The sequence below is a fragment of the Brachionichthys hirsutus genome, chromosome 15 (genome assembly GCF_040956055.1).
Source record: "Brachionichthys hirsutus isolate HB-005 chromosome 15, CSIRO-AGI_Bhir_v1, whole genome shotgun sequence".
Taxonomy (NCBI): domain Eukaryota; kingdom Metazoa; phylum Chordata; class Actinopteri; order Lophiiformes; family Brachionichthyidae; genus Brachionichthys; species Brachionichthys hirsutus.
In genome coordinates, this window is record NC_090911.1 from 7,500,305 (window position 1) to 7,510,544 (window position 10,240).

Genomic DNA, 10,240 nt, shown 5'->3' on the forward strand with positions numbered 1-10,240 from the left:
TGATCTGATGGAAGGAAGTGACCTGAATTACTACTTCAACTGGATCAAAAGCCAACTCAGTTCACAGGTTTGTATATCAGAATGTGGTTTCAGTATAGATATTTTTATTTTCTTCTGTTGTTGTTTTTATGACTACCGGTATAAAAAAGTGAACAGTTTGTGAAAGAAGCATAAATGTGTAACCCATTAACATTTCCATTTTTAAAATATGATTGATATCACCTACCACACCACAGTGCAGTGCAGTTAGCAGTAGTCCTATAAGGCAAAGGAAATGTATATTGCACAATAATCTCAGTCAAAGAATGGCAAAGCATTGAATATCTTTTTATTGTGTCTTTTCTTATAATTTGGTTTTCAAAGTACTGGTAAATAATTATTGTTCTTGAGCTTATCCTTATTATTAAAATGTCTGTTAGTAAAGTTATTATAGTTGTGTAAGAAATCAAATATTGTTTTTGTATGTAATTCACTGCTTATTTGAGTTTTTTGCTGCTTCTTTAGTTCAAGGTTATTAATTAGCAGTGATATTTGATAGTCAGCTTCCACGCAGACATTCGCTACCTCGTTTTGTCAGAAGGTTTAATCATTCAAACGTCATCTCTGCTTTATAACCATTTGTTTTCAGCTAATCTTGTTGTTTGCGCTCATGATGAAAACCTTGTCTGAATTAATGTATTTATTCAAACTGAGACTTTGAGATGATCTGATGAAAGCTGCACTGTAGATGCTCACTTTGCCTTTGCACTTGTATGCACTATAGATTGGGCTGATAAAGCGGCTGAATGTTGATCGCCAGTTTATTTTGTGTTTTTGCATTGCAAATCAATGTCTTTAAAATGTTCCACAGTGCAGGTATGTCCAGTTTTTCCAAAAGCATGACTTTCCAATATTTGTTTCAATTATTCTGTGCCTTTGAAAATATGTCCTTACTATGCTTCCTTAAATCACACTCATTATTAATTTCTCTCCTCAGCAGCCGATTGAGTCAGTGGGCGCCCACTGTCTTTGAATGCTGGTCAAGTTTACAACACATACTGTGTAATCCAGTGTCCCTGTAATCTAAAATGAAGTTGTGAACAATTGTGCACCTGTTTATTTTTGTTTATCTCTCATTAGAACCTGCATGGTGCAGGTCCAGAAACAGGCTCTGGAGCAGGAACTATTTCCCCCAGTGAAGTGAGTATGGGTGAAGTGCATCTTTGGTCTCTGTGGAGCTTCTGGAATCAAAATCAAACAAAACCAAAACAAAACACAGGGCTTGTGCACTCTGTCAGCTGTCGGTGAACGTTTTATTTTTTTATCCCTTCCGTTCTGTTGTTCACACAGTCGTTTGTGAATAATTACAGATTATTGGAGATGTGATTCTGCCCGAGCGATCTTTAGACCGCATGGCATTTTTAACTGTACATGAGAAATCTGCATGTTGTGAGCCAATTCTTCTTAATGCTGAAAGCGCATGACAAAAACATCTTTTTCTGTAAATTAGGGTAGCAAAGCAACGCCCGACCATTTTTTTTATCCTGTGAGTATTTTTTTCATGCATAGGGATGCTGTTCTGAGTGGGTTGCTCAGAATTCTATTGACAAAGGCGGCATCTGTCTGATTACTGACATCATCTTTCCCTACGCATTTCCAACCAGGTTGCTTCCGCTCTTTTATCCTCTGTCGTCACTGCTGCCTTTTCTTTCTGCTGGACTTCTATGCTTTTCTTCCTCTTATTTTAATTAACAGAATAATGTGATCATTTTGCGCCTCTCAGCCTGCTTCACTTTCTGATCTCATATTTACATTACTCTGCTCAGGTGTGATGGGAAACTTCTCTGCTATTGCTCTGTTTTGTACCACTGGGTCTGTGATCTAGCATGTGTTGATGGATAATACTATGGACTGCATGTGCAATGCCTCAGGTTTGATCTGTGATGGTCGTGCAAGTTTTGGACTGGCCCTCTTCCTTGTGGTGTATCTGCTTGCCTACGAATTCATGTTTCAGAATGGCACTAATTGTATTTGTCCCCCTAACATTTTGTTTTCCTGAGTTCACCGCTTTGGCTCCTGCCTCTGCTTGAGCAAATGTTTACCACTGTCTCTTTCAGAGCTCTCAGTACGTCCAGTGTGTGGCTGGATGCCTTCAGCTGATGCTCAGGATCAATGAATACAGGTTTGCCTGGGTGGAGGCTGATGGAGTCAACTGGTAAGTAAGGAATTCTTATAAACCGTGTTTCTACAGTTTTTCGCAATGTAGGAATCATGAATTAAAGAAGGCTTTCCTGGTGCTGAAGAGTGCTCTAATGAAAAAATGTAAAGCTGAACAGACCAATTATTTAAAATAACCTGGTGCTGCGTACCTTAGAGACAGCCGTCAAGTTTAGAACCGAGTGCACGATTAATAGAATGAAATACAAAGAATTATTTGGCACAGGTCAAGTCTGTAATTGTCAGTGAAGTTAGAAATGTGTAGCCCAAATGTGTAGTTCAGTTTGATAGGTGGCAGAATTACATTTTCTCTCTAAAGCCAATTAGCAATGGGCTAGAAGTCTTCTTGTACCTGACAGTGGCATTTTCAGAGGGAGGAACGCTCCATCCGGAGAGAATGAAATTAGCCTCACTTTGTGAAGACAGCTGGAGTCTAGTATAATAATCTGAGCTCTGACTTATTTATAGTAATATTTAAGTGGTCATTATGTATTATTTATGTGAATATTGCTGTTAATATAATCCAAGAAACTGCCTGTGGGTGATTTATTAAGGTGCTGAATGCTGGGGCTCCTTATTTAATAACTGAATTCAGGCAAATGTCAAAAGATTAAAGCCAAGTCTAGTTGAATGAATTGGAATTTACTGTAATTCACACAAAACTGACACTGCCATCCCAAGGAGCGCTGACTACAGTACTCAATCCTATATGGGGAAATGTCTTTTCACTCTCGTATATTTTGTGCACACATAGGCCGAAACAGACATCCAAATACTCAAAGTGCCTTTTGATATTCAAATGTTCACTTTGGAGAAGACTGAACGTTTATTCACATTGCTCTGAATGCTCCTCTGGTGCTCATTATACTGTAGATATGGTGAATACCTTCTCCGCTCAGCTTTTTTTTTTTCCTTCTTCTTTTTGTCTCCTATTTTACCATTTTAAAGTATCACAGCGGTGCTGAGCAACAAGTGTGGCTTCCAGCTCCAGTACCAGATGATCTTCTGTGTTTGGCTGCTGGCCTTCAGTCCTCAGCTCTGTGAGCAGTTGAGACGCTACAACGTCGTGCCAGCGCTCTCTGACATTCTCCAGGAGTCCGTCAAGGAGAAGGTCACTCGAATCATCCTGGCGGCCTTCAGGGTATATGGAAAATTTCACTTTTGCACGTTGAACTGCAGCTGAACCGTTCTTGCTTCTTCTCTCAGGAACTGAAAATATTTATTTTTTATACCATCAATGGAAAAATCCTAAATGTGTAAACTGTATTTAAATATTTATAGTAGTAGTAGTAGTAAAGTACCAATTGTCCAACTTGTATAGAATCTTCTGGAGAAGTCGGCAGATAGGGAGACTCGACAGGAGTACGCTTTGGCCATGATTCAGTGCAAGGTTCTGAAGCAGCTGGAGAACCTTGAGCAGCAGAAGTACGATGACGAGGACATCACTGAGGACATCAAGTTCCTGCTGGAGAGGCTGGGAGAGAGCGTGCAAGATCTGAGGTATGAATACTGTTGAAAATAAGTGCTTGAAACAACTCTTTGAAAAATAGTATAATGAAGCTTGTTAGTGTTCTGAAAATGTGAGTGACCTCTGGACATTCTTGATCAGTTTGTTTTCAAGCACTACGAATCACAACAGATATAAAATTGTAATAAATCGTCTACCTTCTGCTGATGATGGGTAATGATGTGCATCTTTGTGCTTTCGTCTTTACGCATTAAAATATGTTTCTTTTTTTTTTTAAATCAATAGCTCATTTGACGAGTACAGTTCTGAACTCAAGTCTGGCCGTCTGGAATGGAGTCCTGTGCACAAGTCTGAGAAGTTCTGGCGTGAGAATGCCGTCCGCCTGAACGAGAAGAACTACGAGCTGCTTAAGTAAATGATGCACACTTTTAGCAGCTGTTAGAATAATTGTATAATATTCACAGACTTTCTTTCTTCAGTTTAGGTTTAAAAATAATCATGAATGTCTGTGGTCACCTTTTATAGTCTCTCTGACTTTAATGACTACAGAAAACGCACACATCAACATCATGTTTGATGATGGCATTGCCTTCTTATTATTGGGGTGCGGGTTTGTGGAGGTGTGTGTGTGTGTGTGCATGCATGCATGATCAAAGAGAACTCTGAAAACGAGATAAACCCTCAATTCGAGCTACACACGTCATCTCTGGTATCATCGTAGCATAGATTCTCTGTCATCATTATTTGCTCTTATTCCATAGGATTTGATTTTCAGGTTGAGGAAGATGTGATGACTTGTTGTCGTCCTTTCGGCTATAGAATCTTGACGAGGCTCTTGGAGGTGTCTGATGATCCACAAGTCTTAGCAGTGGCAGCTCATGACATTGGAGAGTACGTGAGACATTACCCACGAGGAAAACGGTAAGAATATTATGTCTGTGGAAACTTAATACCAAGTCCAAGGTCCACAATGTGTAAAAGTTCAGACTTTGATAGTCAATAATTTCTGACTAGCAAAGCAGAAAGTCAGTTGATGTAAACATTTTAGGTACTTTAGGTGACCCTGGTACACTGGCGCATTTTCTATGAACTTTTAGTTATAAGATATGCTTCGAGTGGAACTAATGCTATAGAAATACATTGATTTTGAAAACGCATTCGAGTGAAGATTGATGTATTTAATGGCCGATTATGCCGCTCTAAGCACACCACTGGAGGTAAAACAGAGTTTATGTCTATTGATTGTGTAATTATCGTGTCGTATGCCAGTGGAAGAGGCCAAATATGTGTTTGTTGAAACATTTCCAACATTGTCTGTTGTCCTTTGGATATAACAATCAATATTTCTGGTCCATCTGAGACAGATTATTGATCTACGCTGTTTATATCAGATAGTGGTGAAGTTCAGGGTCGTCTGGTTGCCTTTTTAAATCCTCTCAGACTGCTAGTTCTCTACTAGTAACTTCCCCTCTGTGTATTGTGCAGGTTTCTCACATTTGGTAACATACACTGAATAACTGACAGATTAATAATTATTTGTATCCTGTATCAATTCTGGTCTCTGGGGTAAAAATTGTGCTACACTTTAATTTCACCTGCTTTTCTCATGGCCTGTGTTATGTGGGTCTCTTGTTGAACCATTACATGTGCAGCCAGGTCCAGTGACCTTTCACAGGATGTGGGCAAAATTTCCATCTGACTGGATTTAATTGCCTGAAGCAGGAAGACAAAATGAACAGACGCTAGAAAATGTTGGCTGTTTTCTATGTGGATAATTGCGTCTCCCACTTCCATTTCTTTCTCCAATTTTAGGGTAATTGAGCAGCTGGGTGGAAAACAGCTAGTGATGAATCATATGCACCACGAGGACCAACTAGTTCGTTACAATGCCCTGCTGGCTGTGCAGAAGCTCATGGTCCACAACTGGTATGCGCACCTTATTAGTTTCTTTGCTTGGATGTGTTTATCGGTATTAAAACCTCAAAGCTTTAGCCGAGCGCTCTCTGGCTTTAAGTGTCATTCACCTGCATTTGCATCTAAGTTATTAAACTCTATGCTCATCATCACAGGCATTTTCATTTATTTTGTCTGATAAGGCTGAGAGTTTCTGGAAATGATGTGCTCTCAGTGGACACCCGGCTGATAATGATTGCTGTATAATTTTCAGGTGCATCAAAGCCAACAGGAAATTCATAGAGATGTTAATGCGCCTCAGTTGGGTACAAGCCCATACAATCTTTTATGAGGACGAGTGAAGTGAAATCTTATTAGCAAATGTGTTGTATTTTTGATTTTATCATGGTAAGATCTTCATTCCCCAAACATAAAAAAAATATTTAAAATTGTTTTCATTTATAAAAGCCGAAAAATTCCTGTCAGAATTCAGTGGCCATTGGTATTTTCTTAAATGTTTATGGCTTCTGGCCAGCATATTGGTGTCAAATTAAAAGTTGACCAATGAGCAGAGGACCAAGAAATGCCAGGATCTCTATCAATATCAAAATATGGCTTTAAAAGGCCTCTATTCACACCTTTCTCCAGCACCATTACAGTTTATACATGCTTTATTTACAACACTCAACTTGGCCATCATCTTTGTGTGTCCTTTCTGTCTATTGGATTGGTTAGAAACACACAAAAAACACAGGCAACAAGTGAAATGTGTTTGTTTTGCTGCCATTATCTAAAACACACTCCGGTCCCTGAGCAACTGTGGATGGGAGGTATTGTGTAAAATCACGGTGGGGGTTTTCTAAGTGACTCTTGTGTTCTATGTAAACCTGAATGTTCACTGAAGTGTGAAGACAGAAGTTTATTTACCGGTAGTCGTTTGTAGCACGAAAGGCTTCCCGTCTTGTTTCAGTATCTGAGAAGAAAAAAGCAGATTCTCGTTATTGTGCTACGGTTGAACTCCCAACCTGTAGCACAATATTTTTAAAATCTTTAATAGTACAGCCGCTGCAGAAAGAGAGGGTCTAGATAAATGTTTAGTTAATGGGTTTGGACTTTTGGAGACTCTTGCTAAAAGCCCGGCGTTATTTTTGTAAGCTGGATACCTGCGTCATATTCAGTATTTGACCAGAAGATGAAGCCCATGAAGTGGATGTGATGTTCTTGCTTTGTCAGTGGTGACTGAAAATGTGCTAGAATGTTAATTAATGCATGAAAAAGAGATATGCAGGAATCCAAAATAAAATGCAAACATGTATAGTATGCAAATAGTAAAGAATTAAACTTATTCAAAATTCAGTAGACGTTGTTTAGCAGCAGCATCTCATTAAAAGACCCAGGACACTAATTACATGTGAAAATGTCCTTCATTCATGCCCACACTGTCCCCTCCAGTGGGCCATAATAACATGCTGTACGACGGCGCGTTATGACATGGCAGCACATTGACTGCATTTTTCTTGTCAGATTTCTCTGTTATGTTCTGGATAGTTTTCCTCCAGTTTGTTTGCTTCGACACAGACTTAAAAGCAAGCGGGGTTTATTTCTCAAGGTTGCTTCTTTATGTCGAGTTGTGATTACTGCCTACGCCGAGTCCCTTCAAAATAAATGTATGAATGCTTCTGCCAAGTTTGAACTTACAGAGTTGGTACCTTTTTTATTTTACGCAATTATTCGATGAGCAACAAATTCAATATATTTTCAAAGCAGCTCATCACACCCGCTGTCACCTTGAGTGCCTTTTGTTTCCAGTTTTTTCCATGAGAAGTTCTCCCATCTTACCGAAGGGCTTGTGCTGCCATGACAACAACACAGACTGATGTGCAAACTGATTTACTGTTGATGTTTGTTCTTGTAGCCTTTAGTCTGTTTTGACAACTAGATTTCAGTCATGAATCACCATGACATGGTTTTTACCTTCGTATATTCATATCTTTAAACCCGATTGTGTTCAAAACTGTTTCTAAGTGTTTCTATGGTCAAGGCCCTGATGCCAAACCAACATGTAAAATGTATTTATTATAACTGGATAGCATGGTTTGCTATTAACTAATATTGCTAAGCTATCAAATAATGCTTGATAACTCAGTTGGAGATGATCATACATGCATTTGTCCTCCTTTCTTGATTATTATGCTCCTTTTTCTCTCATCATAACAAGGTATCCAAAGGCCTTGCATGCAGTCCAAAACACTCGGTCCAAGTGCCGGCTGCAAGCCAACCTTTGGTCTTAAAACCAACCTTCTGTCACATTTAGAATGCGATTGAATATGCTTATAATCCCAGTTTATTTCAGACGGAAACAAATGTTTTATTTATCTTTCATTTCTAATCGGTGAGGCTTGTGGCTCTTTATAACATGCTCTCTGTTTAGAGTCAAACTTCCAACTGTAAAAAGTGAAGTATGAAAGGGTTGCACGGAAACCTCTAACAGCACTGTTGTTCTGTAGAGAAAATAGATAAATGATACTTATCTGTTCAAGCGTCTATAGATAACATGATTTGTATCATCAAAAATTATTTGACAGCCTTTTCCATTGGCGCATTTGAAATTTCTTCTTATATCTGATAATTTTATTGGCAAGAAGAAACCTGAAGGAGAGGTGTGACCTTTCATAGTAATGACATTTTATCTTGACTTTATCTCCTAATAATTGGGAGAGGCTTGTGAAAATAGGAGTCTATTAAAATGACCTCTTCTCTGGAATTGGATGCACAGATTTCTGGAGTCTGTGCGGAACAAGCAAATCTTGTTGCCACTGTTAAGGTTGCTGGGAAACGACGGCACAAAAACTCTAGAAAATAAAAAAGCTTTTTTTTACTCCACGGTTTTAGCCTGGTTTAAAGAAACTTGCACCATCTTTTGTGCACGAAAGTGAAAAATCATTTTCCAAAAATTAGTGACTCCTTTGAATTGCATTAATGGTGACAATGCTCGGCACCAGCTGGTTTTTGTTTTGGGAGTAACTCGTTGTGCTTTTTTCCCCCACAGGGAGTACCTGGGAAGACAACTGCAGTCCACCGATCAGCAGCAGGCTCCGGTGGTGGCAGCTCGAAGCTGAACTGTTTCTGTGCATTAGTGTTTATGTGCTGGATGAATGTGTACTGTGTGTACATTGGTCTTTGATATTTTAGTAACCGGTTGTTCATTCTGTGCATTAAATCGAAATTCAATCTCCGTCCACCGGCAGCCCAAGCCGATCCTCAATATCACTTGATTTGACTGTGCTTTGTTTTGTGTCCTATCAGCTATTGTTAGTGATGTGTGTTGATGGAAGTCAACTTGTGATAATGTACAAAACTGCAACTTATTTAAGTCTTAAATATAAAACATTACGTGTACCCTAATAAAGAGGCTTGTTTATGGTGTTCGTGAGTTGAGTCTGCATTTCTTGCCTAAGATTCAGTTGGAGTGCAACAACCGGAGTCATTTTCACAATGTCCCTTAATGCTAAAGCATAGTTGTGTCATGACTGAATGTACTCGGCATTGTAAAACAAAAATGTTTGGCCGTAAGTGTTTAATTAGTTTAAGTAGAGGTGTAGCTACAAAAGTGACAGCTGACTGCTCATTCATCACCTGCAGGAGTATGTTTCCTGTCTGGCATTCTTTTACATAATAGTATCTCTTTGATGCAAAATGTGTTTTCTAACTTCTTAGCCGTGTCTTCTCCAATTGTCATTTAAATATATTCAAGATTCCTTTAGCTTTGGGAGATTGTCAAGGTTATTTTACCCTTTATTGCATTGGTTAAACAGTTATATAAAATAAAATAGCACTCCTACATCCATGTGCAGCAACTTTTAAGAATCTTATTGTGCATGCTTGAGTGAAAAACACGATAGTGCACACCTCTTCCTGCAGTGGTTTCATATTCAGTCCTCAGTCTTCCCAATCAGCACGCCTGCGATTTTGAAAACGGTGACCATTCTTTCAAAAATGCTAAATCTGCATATGTTATTTTAATATTAAAGTTTGTAGAAAGACCTGAGCATTTTCATCAATGCATATTTGATGTGCACAAGCTTGCTGTTAAAGTTGACTTTGTAAACCAGTAAAAAAGTGAGGTCCTAAATTTTGATTGACTGTAGAGGATTGTTCTCGAAGAAAACTTTTCGTCCTTGAATTTATATTCACCGCATATAAATATATATACATAATATCTCTTTGTGGTTGTTTTATTCAGATAGTGAAAGCCTTGAAATCCTCTTTTGTTACCTCCGTTTACTCGACCTTTACATGCTATAAAAGCTCCTGCAGCATCTCAGCTTTCGGAACATCATTGTGGTAACTAGTGTTTCAAAGCCATTCTTCCCTCAAGGGCAAGGGTTTTGGTTTGAATGCTTGATAACTTCTGTTTGACATATGAGTGATAGTAAATTAGCTTTTTATTTAAACAGTGCCCAAGGCTGCTTCTGTATTGACTAAATGCTGCATTTTGTTTTTCTCATTAATTAATCCATGAGGAATGATGCAGTTCTATCAACACCATCGCATTAGAAGGGAAAACAATGTGTTTGGTGTTTCCTGAACTGTTGAGTTACATAAACACAGAATAAACAAAGTTGCTTGAGTTAATATCGGTTTGGGTCCGCATCTCTGCTTGATGTTGCAGTAGCACACAGA

At 38.7% G+C, this 10,240-nt stretch overlaps 1 protein-coding gene across 1 annotated transcript; it reads left to right on the forward strand.

Moving 5' to 3' along the window:
- The first annotated feature begins 6 nt into the window (after positions 1-6).
- On the forward strand, positions 7-9,748 carry atp6v1h (ATPase H+ transporting V1 subunit H). The gene is made up of 9 exons (XM_068749093.1): positions 7-67; positions 1,120-1,179; positions 2,097-2,194; positions 3,145-3,337; positions 3,518-3,696; positions 3,950-4,075; positions 4,484-4,585; positions 5,477-5,590; positions 8,607-9,748. The coding sequence occupies exons 1-9, from the start codon at positions 8-10 to the stop codon at positions 8,674-8,676; spliced, it is 1,002 nt and encodes a 333-aa protein (XP_068605194.1). The 5' UTR covers position 7; the 3' UTR covers positions 8,677-9,748.
- Positions 9,749-10,240: the final 492 nt, after the last annotated feature.